The sequence below is a fragment of the Enhydra lutris genome, unplaced genomic scaffold (genome assembly GCF_002288905.1).
Source record: "Enhydra lutris kenyoni isolate GAN:26980312 unplaced genomic scaffold, ASM228890v2 scaffoldscaffold55, whole genome shotgun sequence".
NCBI lineage: Eukaryota > Metazoa > Chordata > Mammalia > Carnivora > Mustelidae > Enhydra > Enhydra lutris.
Window position 1 is genome coordinate 7346087 of NW_019154139.1, and position 16050 is coordinate 7362136.

The 16050-nt window shown below is 57.8% G+C and overlaps 1 protein-coding gene across 5 annotated transcripts in view; it reads right to left on the reverse strand.

The window, feature by feature from the left end:
* Positions 1 to 3340: 3340 nt before the first annotated feature.
* Positions 3341 to 16050, reverse strand: part of LOC111157599 (zinc finger CCCH-type containing 7B) — a 57498-nt gene continuing 44788 nt past the window's right edge. For all 5 annotated transcript variants that reach the window (XM_022519150.1, XM_022519149.1, XM_022519151.1 and 2 more), the window contains exons 15-23: positions 15417 to 15517; positions 13904 to 14085; positions 11679 to 11764; positions 8015 to 8148; positions 7751 to 7856; positions 7501 to 7609; positions 6914 to 7047; positions 6620 to 6783; positions 3341 to 6232 (exon numbers count right to left, since the gene is read on the reverse strand). In XM_022519150.1, the coding sequence (XP_022374858.1) occupies positions 5986 to 6232; positions 6620 to 6783; positions 6914 to 7047; positions 7501 to 7609; positions 7751 to 7856; positions 8015 to 8148; positions 11679 to 11764; positions 13904 to 14085; positions 15417 to 15517 (1263 nt within the window). In that variant the 3' untranslated portion in view covers positions 3341 to 5985. The remainder of the gene's footprint in view (positions 6233 to 6619; positions 6784 to 6913; positions 7048 to 7500; positions 7610 to 7750; positions 7857 to 8014; positions 8149 to 11678; positions 11765 to 13903; positions 14086 to 15416; positions 15518 to 16050) is intronic.

Here is a 16050-nt window from a genome sequence, read left to right on the forward strand (position 1 = left end):
CAATCTCCTCGGTGTTGTGACCTCTGAAGCTCCTTTCAGCTCTGGTTCCATGTCTCCGACACGCCAAACTGGATGCAATAAGCACTGGGTTTCCTCCATGTAGATGATTTCTAGAGCTTTCCAAAACTCTACTTTGTACAGAAGCAAAAATTCTCCAGGAACCTCTCTGGACGCTCCCCTCCCCAACAGCCCTCTGCCTGTCTTCTGATCACCCTCCCTTCTTTCCTACTAGCCCTCCCCCAACTATGCTCTTTCCCCCAATTAATTACAAATTAATTTCAAGTTTTGAATACAAAAATCATTATACGGCGCAAAGCTCAACACTTTTGATTTCTACTCCTCTCCTTCCTCCCCATTCCTCTTCCTCATAAACAAACTTAGTTTCTTTTTTGTTTGTTTGTTTGTTTTTTAAAGATTTTATTTATTTATTTGACAGACAGAGATCACAAGTAGGCAGAGAGGCAGGTAGAGAGAGAGAGGGGGAAGCAGGCTCCCTGCTGAGCAGAGAGCCTTATGTGGAACTGGATCCCAGGACCCTGAGATCATGACCTGAGCCAAAGGCAGAGGCTTAAACCACTGAGCAACCCAGGTGCCCCACAAATTTAGTTTCTTATTTATCCTTCCAGTGCCCTTTGCTTCTGAGACACTGGGCGGTGAGGGTGAGGTGGGCCTGGGGTGCTGGCTGCCTCAGGCTGACCTGGGATTTTCAGGCTGGGCCTGACTGAACCACCTCTTGGCCCAAGAACCCCCTCACGTGCTAGACCAGCTCACCACGAATGTGGAGTGGGTGGGCGCCCTCAGACTGCACGATTCCAGAGGCAACAGGAAATGCCTACCTGTCTCGGAAATGAGCCACCTGCCGAATGACATTTCATCCTCATGAACTCTGCGGAACACTTTCTTCTTCTTCTTCTTTTAAGATTTTATTTATTTATTTGAGAGAGCAAGAGAGAGAGAGCACGGGGCAGGGGGGAGGGGCAGAGGAGAGGGAGAGGCAGACTCTCCATGGAGCAGGGAGCCCCACCCGGGAGGGCTCGATCCCAGGACCCCAGGATCATAACCTGAGCCAAAAGCAGATGCTTCACCGGCTGAGGCACCCAGACGCCCCTCTGCAGAACCCTTTCAATGTACAAATGTACTAAGTATCTAAGACGGTGCGTGAGTGCTTACTGCATACCTGGCACCAGCCTAGACCTTGTGACAAACCCTGCCAGGCAGGTCCCTACCCTTAGGGGATTTTCATGCCACTGCAAGTCAGCCCACGTGGCACCCCTCCTCTGCACCCAGGGTATCCAGTTGGCAGCGTCACCTGTGGTCACACAGGGGCGACATCAGCGGGTTGCTGGGTCAGGCAGCTGGAGAGGGGAAAGATAGGGAGGGGGGAGCCTGCAGAGAAATCTGGAGACCTCTGGAAGGGACCTCCAGGCGGCAATGTTGGGAATATCTGCACTTCGGTTTCCTGGCTCAGAGGTCTGACACCCACCGTAGACGGTCCCCCCATAGGGGGTTATGTGGACGAGCTTTCTGGCAGAGTCGTCCAGGGCTTTCTCTAGAGAGGCGCAGAGCTTCCCCCCACCCACCTGCAGGTCCCTGACAGCCACCCCACCTGCCCAGGTGGCCCTCCCTAGCAGCAGCTTCCCCGGAGGCCGGCAGGAGGAGCCTGCTGGGGGCCCATACTGGTGGTGGGGGGCGCTCCCTGCCTCCCTTACCCACAGGCGTGAAGATCAGAAACAGACAAGGGCTCAGTAACCGGAGGCTGCTCAAGCCAGCTCTGGCTCCTTGATGGGGGAAGGGTCAGCCACCGATTGTAAATATGTAGCTTTCACGGGGGCTTGGAGACGCACACGTGAAATACAACAGAAAAAAAAGACAGATGCAGGACAGTGTGTGCACGTTGATGACAGTGATACGGCAATCTCTTCAAGCCTCTCTTCTGGTTTTTGGCCTCCTCCAGGAAGCCCTCTGGGGATCTGACACCTGCAGTACCCCCCACCACTGTGCCTATCCTACCTTCCTACACTCTCCCTTGTGGGTCTGTATCCCCTGGCAGACTGTGGAGTCAAGGGAAGCCATGTTTCTTCAGGAACCGTGTTCCCAGGACCTGAGATAGAGTGGGTGCTCACTGTTTAGCCCTTTGAGCTAAAGGAGGACCAGAAGAGAATTTAGGGGAATGTAGAGAACTTAAGAATTTCATCCGCCAGGTCCTGCTTTTCTTACTTTCTTTGATTTTCCTGAGTTCGAGGAGGTCTGGATGCAGGTTCATGATCTCTCCAGCCCGAGGATGGGCCTGCATTTTTCCTCCGGGGGTGGTACCTTGCTGGGCCACTTTGGTTGTTACGGTGTTTCCAGGGGTGCTGAGAACCCCAGAACATCAGTGCCGAAGGGACCTTTGCCAATCACTCAGTTCCCAGTGGTTCTCGTTTTACTGTCTCCTTTCTGAGGGTCATTGGAACCTCTGCCGAACATCTGTAAGAGCTGGACATCAAACGTGCAGGACCGCAGTAGAGAACGGACACGCCGCATGCAGTGCCTGTGCGCAGAAGGCGCTCCGTCAAGTTGGTGGTTCCTCTGGCTCATCTGGACATTCATCAACTCCCTGAGCCCCTCTGCATATCTGACCCAAAGGACTCCACCTTGGAGAAGTCACAGGCCTTGGACCCCTGTCCCAGTGCCACTCCACACTGTAGTTGCAAGCCGTGGGGTGAGTGCTCGTTCTTGAACATGTGCAGCCCCTCCCATTGGGATTCCCCTCCATCACCCGTGACACGCACGATGCAAGAGATCTGGAAAAGCACCTCTCACCCCAGCAGAGATGGGCTTCCCCTACTCGAGAATCCCCAATCTAATATACTCTCCCTTTTTAAGGATGAGAAATCTGGGCCCCGATGAGTCCCTGGTGCAGTCAGAATCTTATTCCGAAGCGTGGCGTGGCCCCTTACTTTTCTGGAAAAGCCACACCCAGAAAGGGCACAGAGCCAGCCCTCTGAACTCAAGACAGTGCCCTTGATGGGAGCAGGGAGGGGTGAGTACCTCTGACGGCCCTAAGCAGAGGGCTGGGAGTGGGCAGGCTGGAGCAGGGCGAAGGGTGGCTGCTGGGCCCACTTGTACTCAGTACAGCTTGTCCCCGCCAGCCGAGGTGCTGCCTGAGCTGGGGTCAGCTGGGCTGCCCTGTTTACACAGGGACACAGACCTTCTGCCCCTCACCCCTTGGAATGTCCGCCTTTAGGCCTGCCCAGCACGCCAGGCAGCTCTGCCCCACAGATACCAAGCAGCCCAGGCCCCCAGGCACAAGGGACAGGCAGGGAAGAACAGGAGCAACACCTCGGGGTGGGGGGGGAGGTCAAAGTGCACACATTTTCTAGAACAAAGGCTAAAAGAATCAAGTTTCTTTCATTTTATTTTAAGAAGGACAAAAATTGTTATTAAAACATCTACATTATTATCAAGATACTAGACCTTATGAATATTTAATATTAAAGTGTGGTATTCTTAAATTTTTAATACACAGACATTTTAAAAGGACCATTAAATTGATTACTGCCCAGCTGAGAAATGCAGCATCCCTCTTTCCCCTACCCCAAAGGGACACTCATGTTGGGGCACCTGCCCCCCACCCCACCATGTTTGAAGTCTTGTCTGCCCGCTGGCAGTGGGCACAGGCCCCTGATTCAACTCTCTAAGCCTCCCAGTTGGGGTCACGACTGAAATAATCACCCTCATCATTCAAAGTGGACTCCTATCCCCCCCACCCCCTGCCTCTTGCTCTCTTCCCAACCCGGGGCAGGGGGGATCCATCTCTGGCCAGGCCAGGGAGCCCCAGATCCCAAGGGCCCCTGGATGGATAACAGGTTGAAGAAGAAAATCTGGACTCTAATCCTATTCTTCTGGGCGGGAGACAAACACCAATCATTTCCTTTCCTGGAGCACCAGCGCTCTCTCCCAGCGAGGCCAGAATGGTCTGGAAACGGGGCCCAGGCGGGGCGCCTCCCACCCCCGCTGCCAACCCCCCTCCAACCCACGGCTCTAAGTCCCTGCATCTGAAAAACCCCTCTTAATTACACCAGGATGGCTGCATTTTCTGGCCAAATTCTTTATCTTTAGCCCTCATTAGAAGTCATTCCTTGGATACCACACACATATATAATATTATATAGAGCGATATATTTAATACCTGTGTATATATGCATCACGGGGGCGACATATATACACACTAAAAACGAGGCTGGTGACGACAGACTGCAACACCACGGATCAGGGAAAACAAGTGTCATCGACATTCACGGCCACGGCCCTCACCTTGGGTGTGGTCTTTCCTCCCCTCCAGTTATGCTGCCTGCACCGGGGTGCCGGCCCGCTGGGGGAAGGGGACAGGGAGAGGAAAGGGTGCATGCCATGGTTACTGGGGAAGGCTGGGCAGTGACGGCTAGAGAAACAGGGTTCTCTGTGCCCGGGTGCCCAGAATCACATCATCACTCACTATCGATCCTTGCTTGAGGAGAAATGAGGGGCATTCCATTCTGTCTCACCCCCACACCTGACTCCTGCTGTGCCCCGGTTCCTTCCGGGGGGGCCCCACTCTTTGTGCCAACCGCGTGGGACAATCTGGAATGTCTTGGGAACCAGGAGAGGCTGGGTCTGCCCATAGGGAGTGGGATGGAGAGGAAGGGGCGCACGCAGACAAGTCAGATGAGACGGATGGGATAGGGCTTAGTGGCTAGGGGCAGGGGCTGGGGGTCGGCTGAGGTCCCAGGCAGCTGGCAGGGCAGGGAATCAGGGAAGGCTAGGACAGACAGGCACAACTGTACGTCTAGGTCTGGGGAGAGGAGGGAGAGGGCCATGCTGGGTGCCCAGGGTCATCTCCCTTCTCTCCATGTTCCCTGACCCCCACACTTCCCCTTCCTTCCGGTTCATCCTGCAGAAGGTGCGTCCATGGGTGCCCAGCCCGTTACCAGTACCCCAAGTGGGCGTGGGAAGTAACCTGCTGCCACACTCCCCACCACCATCCTAAGGAGGGGACAGTCCCTCTGCAGGGTGCTGACATGACCAGCCCCCTGAGCCTCCCTTCCTCAGCCCACAGGGGGGCGCTGCCTGGGACCCAATGCCACACTGATTTGGAGACTGTCATGGACCTGCCCAGAGCGTGGAGGGTCCAGCAGACATCTGGTCTTTAACCTTTCAACTTCAGTTTGCCTCTAGGCTCTACCTCGTGCCTTGGGCTGGAGAGCCTGGCAGATCACCCGTCCTTCCCAGGTCTTAGTCTCCCTCTCTGCAGTAAGGGCTTTTGGGCCGAGTCATCTCCAAGGACTCTGAGCACCTACAGTCCACATTCCGTGGCCCACAGGAGGAGGGCTGGGCTGGTGGCCTGAGTGGAGAAGCTCCAGAGATCATCAAGCCCAGCCCCTCCCACTCTTCTAACCACAGGGGAAACTGAGGCCCCAGAGGGCAAGCGACCTGTATTGTGTTCCCAGCTCCATCCTGGGGCTGCATTTTAAAGCTAATTGGGGCCTCCAGCCCTCTGTTGTGTCCTGATCTGCCCTCCCCTCCAGGGGAGGTGAGGATGGGGGGAGGGTGGGGCAGGGAGAAGGACCCTCCCGCTGCAGATTCAAGTGGGGACCCCAGGCTCCCCAGCCCTGAGCTTTGGGCCCCCTTTAGGACCAGACAGAAGTTAAAGCTGTAGGCTGAAGCTGGAGGGGTCGGCCAGGCCCCTCCCTCCCCAACCAGAAGAGCCGGGGGTTGGAGGGTATCTGCCCGGGGTTCCAGCAGGATGAGGACCCTGGGACCGCTTAGGGCTGCAGCACGTGCACCTGGGTATGCACACAGGTGGTGGGGGCAGAGAGGATGGACAGGGCCCCAGGGGGCCGGGGGCTGCCTGAGGAGGGCGGCCCCCCACCCCCAGCCCCAGCCTGTCCTGGCCCTCCTATCAGGCCCTCTGTCCCCACCCCTGCCCCTGACCCTAGGACTTCACCCGAGGGCCCAGAGCTGGCCCTACTCCCCGGTGACAGCGGCGGCCACAGGGGCTTCCGGGGCGGCACCAGTGGTGTTCCCATCCTCTTGCAGCAGGAAGTTGTATTTGCCAAAGTCGTCGTCCCGTGGGCACAGAAGCATATCCTTGCGGGCCTTGGCCAGCTTCTGCTTCAGCACCTCACGCCGGTCCAGCCACTCGGTGAGCTCCTCCTGCCCGTGAGCGCAGCGGCACTTGTCCCCATCTGGGCAGGCCTTGCCCTTCTGGAGCCTGTGGGCAGCAGGAGGCTCACTGCCCAAGCCCCGCACCCTTTCCACCACCAGCTGTGGACCCGCGGCTTAACCTCCCCCGAAGGCAAGCCTCTCCCTGGGCGCCTGGGTCCCGATGAAAGCTGGCCCGTCCCAGCCCCCTCTGGGATCTGCCCCAGGGCTCCGGGTGGGGGTCTGGCAGTTCTGAGCCCACCCCACCCAGCCCCGCCGTGCCCCCATGCTCCGCACACCCAGGAGCAGCTGTCCCCTCGAGGGACACCCCCCTCTGTGTGCTGCTCTCTCCAGGCCAGGGAGAGCCAGGGCTGGACACAGGCTCATCTCAGGTCTACCCCGCTGCCCGCCAGGTCCCGCCGAGCCCGCCCCATGGCCCTGGCCGACCAGTGAGCACCTGTCGCAGAGCCGGAACTCCCCCATGGGGAAGCGGTAGGCCCAGCCGCTGGCGTCGCTGTCGGAGGTGAAGACCTTCTCCTTGTGCTTCTCGGACTGGATGTGCTGCTGCCACTGCTTCTTGCTGTTGCTGTTCTTGCCGCAGAGCCAGCAGTGGTAGCCCATCTGGGGGCACAGCCGCCATGGGTGCCCACTCCTTGCTCCCCGGCCCACCCCCCACCCCCGCCCGGGGATGCCGGGCCCGCCCCACACCCTCCCAGATCAGCCTCAGACCCGGGCCAAAGCAGGCCGTTACCATGATGTCGGCGTAGTCTGTGGGCATCTGGATCTGCTTCTCCCCTTCCCGAGAACTGATTGGGGTCCCTTCCCCCGGCTTCCCTGGGTTGTGTTTCTTCAGCCACATGTCATAGGTCTGCTGCATGTCCAAGACTGGAGGGGAAGAGAGGTGCTCGGTGGGAAGGGATCCTCCCTCCATTCTGCCCCAATCCCCCCACCCCTGGACCTGTGAGCTGGGGGCACCCCAGGCCTTGCTGTTGGGCTGCCCAGTCAGCAAGAGAAGACGCAGAGAGGGTACGGTCTGGGGTGGCAAAGGGAGAAGGAGCAGGTGCTCCTGGGCCTGCTGAAGAGAGGGTCTAGCACTGCGGGGGCACTGGGCCTGCTCTTGCCCTCACACTTTCTTTCTTTTTTTTTTTTTAAAGGTTTTTTATTTGACAGAGATCACAAGTAGGCAGAGAGGCAGGCAGAGAGGGAGGAAGGAAGCTGGCTCCCCGCTGAGCAGAGAGCCCGATGCGGGGCTCAATCCCAGGACCCTGAGATCATGACCTGAGTCGAAGGCAAAGGCTTTAACCCACTGAGCCACCCAGGCGCCCCTCTTGCCCTCACTCTTGTTCTCCTTCATGAACGTCCACATGTCCCTCTCCTCCGGGCTGTGTGCGAAGGAGCAGTTCCCCACGTACTGGCACTTGCGGCCGTTCTGCGCATGGATGCAGAGCTGCAAGGTGGGCGTGGGGAGAGCCGGCTGAGTCCTGCCGCGGTCTGCACAGCCCCGGGCGGCAGGCAGGCCCTCCTGGGGCGCCTCAGCCCCCATACCTGAGCTCCCACCACCACCCTGCTCCCCGCTCCGGGCGCTCACATCGTATTGCTGTGGGAAGTTGCGAATGGAAGGCAGTGGCCTCACTGACACCCATTTCCTCTTGGCCTTCGACATCACCAGAAGGACCCGCCGCTCCTTGGTCCAGCTGCAGGACAGACGGGGCTTGTGGGGAGGCCTGGGGGACAGCCCCGGCCTCCTCCCTCATGCAACTCTGCTGGGCATCCCCCGTCTGGCTCACCGGTGCCCCCTCAGGCCCCGCCCCCGCCCGGCTCACAGGTCCCCCCCAGCCCCCGCCCAGCTCACCAGTGCCGGGCCTTGGCACTGCAGTACTTGAGGTCTTTGTCAGGCTCCACCACCTGCCCGTTCCTCCAGCACTGGCCACACACGAACTTCATCTGCAGGTCGAAGGTGCTGGGCCCGTGTGTCCGAGGGGCGCCCTGTGGGGCAAAAGGGCTGGGAGTCATCCAGGCTGATGCCTGGGGTCTGTCCCGTAGGTGGCCTCCCGGAGTGCTAGGGCCACCCGGAGCCTTAGAATGAGCCAGCCCATCACTACTTCCCAGAGGGAAGTAACCTCCCCATGCTAGGCAACCCCGCTGGCCTGAGTGTGGGAGCCAGGCCTGGGACAGGACCCCTGGTTCCTGCAACCACTCTCTGCCTTGCCTGGCTAGTCCCCTGGGTCTGCTCTTTGGAGCTGCTGGCATCTCTCTGCGCCTGGCATGTTTCTGCACATGCTGTTCCCTCCACCCGGAATGCCCTTCCTCTGGACGTCTTCAGGCCGATTTTGGGAACTTTCAAAACCCAGCTCGAGCCCCACCTCCTCTAGGAAGCCTTCCCTGGAGTGCTTCTAAGTGGCAGCTGCCCATCCTAGCAGCTCCCACACTACCTAAACTGCCTCATGTTGGTCAACTCAGCTTGGCATGAGGCCCGGGCCCGGTGGACAGCAGGGCCTGGGCGGGAAGCCACTCACACAAGAGCCTGCCTTGGGGGGTGGCACAGACTTCCAGGCAGCCCTGGACCCCCTTGGGCCCCACCATGTTCATTGCCCATCTTCTTCTCTAGCCTTTCCTTGGCAGGCAGGATGGCCTAGTCTTTTGCACCCCTGGGATGGGGTGGGGGGTGAAAGGTGGGAAAAATGCCCAAGCAGGCTTGTCTTCTGCCCCCTTCAACCCCTCACACAGCTATGTTGGCTAACCTACTGCCTCTCCTGTGACCTAGAGCACCCCTCTCCTCCCTGGAGCCGCAGATGGGGGGTCATGCCTCCAGGCAGCTCTCTCCCCGGCAGGCTGGAAGAGGACACATGTCCCCCACCATGGGAGCCCCCTGTGTGCCTGGCACTCCCTAGTTCAGAGCCTGTCCTTGAGCAGGAAGAGGTTCTGTCTACGTGTGTTCACTGACCCCTGGTCTGGTGCTGGAGATACTCGCAGCCTGGCTCAGCCCAAGGATGACCCCCATGTCACCTCGGTGACAAGGAAAAAGGAGACCTTTGTAACTGGGGCATGCACTGGGCTAGGAGTGGGCAGGAGGTTCTCACATCACTCCAGATTTCCAGGTGTTCCACTGGATTCTCACAGAAGCCTGAGGGCACCCATTTCACAGATGAGGTAAGTGGGGACGGCTCTCATGGGCAGCCTTGCCAGTTCACTGACTTCCCTTTTCACAACCCTACAGCCTCAGCAGCTCCTTGTGGCAGCTCTGGTGGGGATGGAGGGTAGGTGGGGTCGTTCCCATGTGACTGGATAAAAGCAGAGGCTCGGAGAGGTTGCTAAGCCACTCCCCGGTAAGTGGCCTGAGGACAGGAACCTAGCGAGAGGCAGGTGCTTGTGCCTCTCTGTGGGATGGCACAGCTGCAGAGCCATGGGCACGGGGCCCGAGCAGCTTCTACCCGGGCTCACAGGCCTCGCAGGGCTGCCAGCCCCGCCCTCTGACGGCAAGCAAGCAAGATGCCGCATGCCCTAGTCGCGGCCAAGCCTGGCACAGAAGCCCTGCTCCAGAGCCAGGCCCAAGGGGGGCGTCTTGGGTGGGTCTGGTGGGGCCCCTGGCAGCAAGAGGGGGTGGAAACCTGTCAGGACACCTGGGGACCCTGGCGGCAGCTGTGAGGAGGAGGAAGGGGTGAGAGGTAGTGAGGGCTCCGTCCTCTAAGAGAACACTGGAGGTCCAAGCCAAGCCCCTCACTGCTTTTCAACCGGGATCCTGGCCAGGAACAAAAACCAAACCACATGGCAGGGAGGGGGAAGGGAGAAGAGGACAGCACAGGAAGGGACAGAGGAGGGAGCAAGCAGGAAGCAGGAAGAGAAGGAAAAAAGGAGCAGAAAGACAGGCTAGGGGGAGAGAGAGAGAGAGAGAGAGAGAGGTAGATGTTCCCGGGGGACCAGGCAGTCCTGGGGGCCAGCCTGCCCTGCTCCCTGGTTCACTCCCACCCCCATGCTGGCCTCAGTGGGGGCCAGGGGGCCAGCCTCCTCCCAAAGCGACCAGTGGGTGGGCCTGGCCTGGGGAAGGGGGTGTCCCTCATGTGTGGATGGCACGAAGCTCTCACCTCACACTATCTCTTGGGCCCGAGACCATCCGTCCTGTCCCCACTGTAATCCAGGGCTATAGTGGTCCCCACCTCTTGGGAGGATTAGGGAGGGCACAGGGCCCAGTGAAGCGCAGGAACTCGGAAAGCTGCAGCCTGGTCAGCGTCTGTGACCCTCACGCCCACCCCGGGACATGCCAGGCAGGATTATGATCCCCATTTTATGGGTGAGACATCCTCAGGGGTGGCGGGAATGGGGTCGGGTGGTAGGGGAACAGAGCGATGTCAGAGAACCAGGCATTTACACCACTGAGTGTGCCCCCAGGTTAGTCTCTAGCATGCTCTGAGATTCAGTTTCCCCATCTGCAAATGCCACAGTGCCACAGCTCACTTCTTCAGAAGAAGGGATGGATGGGAGGTGATACGACCCGTGGGAAGGAATACCAGGATATTGACACGGGTGTCAGGGACCCTCCCTAGAAGACGCTTGTGCATTACGAAGGGGGAAACATAACTTCGCAGTAGAGAAACTTCTACAGGGCAGGTGCGTCTAACCAAGTAATCACCAGTAAAGGGACACACCGCAGTGACGGGCCTCCTGAGGACTGAGCTGAGAACATAACACCAGCTCTGGGATTTGAGGAACCATCAGACAATCTCAAATGGGTGAGCCTTGTACAAGACAGCTGCTCTTCAAAACCATCAATGCATGTAGGACAAGAAAGGCCGGGGGACTGTTCTAGATTAAAGGAAACGAGATGGGGGCGCCTGGGTGGCTCAGTTGGTTAAGCATGTGCCTTTGACTCGGGTCATGATCTCAGGATCCTGGGATCAAGTCCCCAGTTGGGCTCCCTTCTCCTTCTGCCCCTCCTCCCCGCTTGTGCACTTTCTGTCCCTCTCTCTTTCCAATAAATAAATAAAATCTTCAAAAAAAAAAAAAAAAGAGAGAGAGAGAGACTAGACAGACACAACTAATGAATGCAGTGTCACTTGGGATTTCAGGATGATTCACAAAATCTAACTAACAGGACACCATAATCTGAAAAATTATCCCAATGTTAGTTCTGTGATGCCATTGTCTTGTGGTTATTATGTAAGACCGTGGCTTTATTTTTATGAAACAGACACGAAGTATTTAGGGGTGATACGGCATCACGTCTATAACTCACCCTCAAACAGTTCAGAAGAAGATATGTATATAATTGTACACAAATATTTATGTGTGGATGTACACACACACACACACACACACACACACACACACACGTAGGGTGAAGCAAGTGTAGAATGTGGTAAAATGGGTTACTATCTGGGGAACCTAGAAACGGATACACAGGAATTCTTTGTACCATTCTGATAATTTTCTGGGTAAGTATGAAATGAGGTTCCATTATAGGGATGGAGAATGGCCCCCGGGGACCAGATCCCACCCCCAGCGCCAACCCAGGGCCTCACCAAGCCACTGCTGGCCTTCCCGGCATGGGCTTCCATCTGCTGCCAGTACTTCTTGGATTCCTGGACGATGTCTTCGTGGGTCATGCCTGTGGAGGGCAGGACCAGACACGGGCGTCCGTGAAGGAGCTCAGCGAGGAGAGAGGCAGGGGATTGGCAGGGTGCACCCGGGCCCAGGCACAAGGAGCCCCGTTCCCCAGCCAGGCCCCGCCATGGAGAGACATGGGGAGCGGGGAAAACACTCATCCTCTCTGGGCCTGTTTGTTCAGTTGGGAATGGAGGACCTGCTCTAAGCCCTCACAGGGAGCAGGAGAATCCATGAAGCCAAGAGTGGGGAAATGCAGGAGAAAGGTGTTGGGCCGGCGGCCGGGCATGGTAACTCCCCTGCCCTCATGCCAGGGTCTCCCCAGCTACTCAGCCCCCCTCCCTCAGCAGGGTCTCAGGCCTGACTCCTGCTTGGCAGCCCCTAGCGCACTGTTCTCAGGGCTCCACGCCTGGCCCAGCCTGGCTCACTAGCTCGATGAGGGGCCAATGCTCTTTGTTTAAGGTCAGCAAAGGGCCAGACACCCGAACCTGGTGGCCCAGACCTTCCTAGTCCGACTGCTGACGGTGGAACCCAGCCTCTGAGGCACAGCTTGGAGCCTCTCCCGTCTCCTCCAGTCCCTTTCTCAGACTGATTTCCTTTTGACATTGTCCTATGGATACTGCTCCATGGTGACCGCTGGTCACTGGAGGCTTACTCTGGGCCAGGCACCGTACTTGATACCCATTTTCTTGCTGAGGATTCCCAAATACAGCCCAGACCTCACCTGTGACTTCCAAATTTCCCCGTCCGGCTGCCTGCTCCACATTTCCGCTTGAAATCCAAGAGGCAGCTCAAACTCCCTACGTTCCACACTGAGCCTGATGGGACGCCCCCTCCCCCCCAAACCTGGTCCTTCTACAGCCTCCCCTTCTGAGAATATAGCAACCCCATCCTTCCAGTTACTCTGCTCAAAACCTTGCAGTGACCTTGAGGCCATCATTTGTCTCCTATTTCATATCTGGTCCATCAACAGCTCCTGCTGGCTCCACCATCAATATATCCCTAGAACAGGATCACTCCTTCCACCACTGCCACTGTCGCCCTGGCCCGGGCCACACCTTCCCTGCTCCCCCTCTGTTCGCCCTCACCCCTCTATTCTCCACCCAGGAGCCAGAGCGACTTTTAAAAAATATTGATCCGTCATATACCCCCACCCCCCCAATCCCTCCAGACCCTGCATATTCAGAACAACCCCGACTCTGTGCACGACCTAGAGACTTTTACACACTTGGGTCCCTACCAACCTCTTCCCGCCAGGCACTAAGCCGCTCCGCTCTCACGGGCAGTGTTTCTGTTCCAAGCTGGCTCTTGCCTCAAGGCCTCCAGCCTTGCCCTCCCTCTGCCCGGCATGCTCGCCCTACCCTTCCTCGCTCAAACAACACCTCCCCAGGAGGCCCTCCCTGACCATCTTATCCCAAATGCCCCAGCCTGAGCCCCTCCCCAGCCTTTTGCTTTGCTTTACTTTCTTCTCAGCACTGATCACGTCTGAAATTACATAACCCTGTTTCATCAACTCTAAGAGGACATCAATTGTTAGATGCACCGTTATTTTATGTTACATCCAAAACAGTGCTGCTAAATTACATTACAGAACACAGTGGGGGAAACCTGTGTCCTAGAACAGATGGAATGTGGGATTTATACTACTGGTTACACGGCCTGCCTTGCCCTTACTTATAGATCGCAGATGTTCCCGGAGAGCAAGGATCTGAGCTGAAGGCAGACCCTTAACCACTGAGCCGCCCAGGCGCCACGAGGTGGAGGGTACAATCACCAGTTCACAGGGGTTGACAAATGGAGATTCAGTGAGAGGAAGTGACCTGCTGGTGACCAACCAGACAACGGGGCTCTGCCTCCTCTCCCTTTCTACGTGTGTTCCCCCTGCAGTGCCCAGCCAGGGATAAACCCAAGACCCTTCTGGAATGGGAGGCTCCCTGAGAGCAGAGCCTTTGCGTCCTTTGTGTCCTTTGTGTCCTTTGATGTCTGGGGGGTAGGGGGGACAGCTCCTGCAGAGCCCCCTCCCCACCAAGTAACTGCCCCTTGTGACCTCCCTCTGCCACCTGCCCAGGGCTGGCCCATCTACCCTCGGGCCAATTCTGCGCCTCTCCCCTACCCCCTGGCCGACCCTGCCCAGTCCCCTCACCCGAGTACTGCTGCAGCAGCCAGACTTTGAGTTCGATGAAGCTGTGGGCGAAGTGGCAGCTGTCTTCCCGCAGGCAGCCGTAGCGCACCTCGTGGCGGCACACGTCGAACTGGAAATGCTCCTGGAACTGGCGGATCTTGGAGTACTTGAGGGAGGTGGAGCGGACGATGTGCACCAGGCACCTGGCAGGCAGAGGGTGTGGGGGAGGGGCACGATGCAGGCTGCAGCCCCCTCCCCTCTCCCTCGAGTCCTGCGGGGTGGCTCTCCCAGGTACAGTGCAAGCCTAAGGGGAGGGGCTTCCTGCCCTATTAAAAGGCTTCCAGAATAGGACAGCACAGTAGGCAAGAGGTGAGGGTCCTACACTCAGGCCGTCCTGGCAGTGTGTTCCTTTCCTGGCCTCAATCCAGGGCCAGCTCTAAGGCGGCACTGCCAGCAGAAGGCCACAGTTCCCACCTGCTAGAAGGCTGGGAGAAGGGAGTGCCAGCAGAGGAATGGGGGGTAGAAGATGGGCAGGTTCCCAGCCTGATGCCCCAGAACCAGAGAAGCAGTATTCTAGAACCTTTTCTGGGACAGCAATTTTATTTTATTTTATTTGTTGTTGTTCTTTAGTTTGTATTTCGTAATCATAGAGGTAACTCTGCAGGTTGTGATCTTGGGGTCGTGGGCCGGAGCCCCGGGTGGGGCTCCCGCCCAGTGCGGGGCTCCTGCCCAGCATGGACTCTGCTTGAGACTCTCTTTCCCTCTGCCTTTGCCCGTCCCACTCATGCTCTCTCTCTCTCTCAAATAAATAAATCAATCTTAAAACACACACACACACACACACACACACACACAACCATAATTCTGCAATCCAGCCAGATTCGGAGGGGAGTAAGGAAAATACGGAACCCACAGAACCGCAGCGAGAACACAAAGATGATAGGGTATTTTGAGCCTCTGGGGGGAAGGGGTGCTCTCCTGAGCTACAGAAGGAATGGTCTGGTAGTTGAGATAAAACACAAGTCAAATATATTAGATTTGTGGGACAGGAATTTACGATGCTCGCGGCAACCCTAGAAGATTGGCTTCATCATCAACTTCACAGACAGGGAAACCGAGGGCCACAGGACATGAAACAGGCATTGACCAGGCTGGGAGGGGACCCAGGTTTTTCTGACTCAGGGCCCCGGGCTCTAATCATCCATGTGGGGGCGGAGCCGAGGGGAGTCAGAGGGAGCAAAGGTGGGTGCCAGGCCTGACCCAGGCCCTCCTACTCATTGTCTGCCGCCAATGTCATGAGAGTGGAGGGTACCGGACGGGAGTCAGAGAAGTGGCCTCTCACGTGCCTACTGAGTGAGCCACTTCCAAGCCCCATCAGTACAACAGAGACTGTAAGATGCTGGCTCTGAGCCCTAAATTCTGCACCTCGCCTTGGCACCCTAGATCCACCCATCAGTTGCTCCCCAGGGATCTGAACCACCCCGGCTCTCCGCGGGCCCCCTGCTCCCAGGCCCAGGCTGTGGGTCCCACTCACTTGTTGTTGTAGAAGCTGTGCTTGGCAGCGAGGTTGGAGCAGACCGACGGGGAGTCCTTGGTGCCTTTGCTGATGATCCGGGGCTTACTGTCGAAGCAGATCTGCCCGGGGAGGAGAGGGGCTGGGACCCAGCACAGCCACCCCGGGAGGGGCAGACTGGGTCCCTGCTAGCCCTGCTCTAAGTCAGGGGAGTGAGAAAGGGCACCTCAGGCTCGGTGGCCCCCACCTCTCCGACTCTGGCCCCTGGATAACCTGGGCTGTGGCTCTGTGGTCCCACCACTCCAGATGCCTGGGGCAGGGTGTAACTCTAGGTCTCTGGGCCTGAGTTTCCTCAGCTGGACGCTGGGGTGACCCTGCCTGCTGTCCCACAGGTTCACTGGGAAGCTCAGAAAGGACACAATATAACTGCAAATGCTTTGGAAAGTACATGCAGCTGCTGGCTGGGAGCTCTGAAGGGAGCGGCCAGTCCACCTGCTCTGATAGTTGCGGGGGGAAGGGCTGGCTGTGCACTGGGTCAAGGTTGGGCTGAGTGGCACCAACCCTGCCAGCAACCCGGATCCAGACCTCTGGCTCCACGTGGAGAGGGATCTGACCCTGACACTGCCCTCATCATGCTCCGATTGGGCAGGGAAGC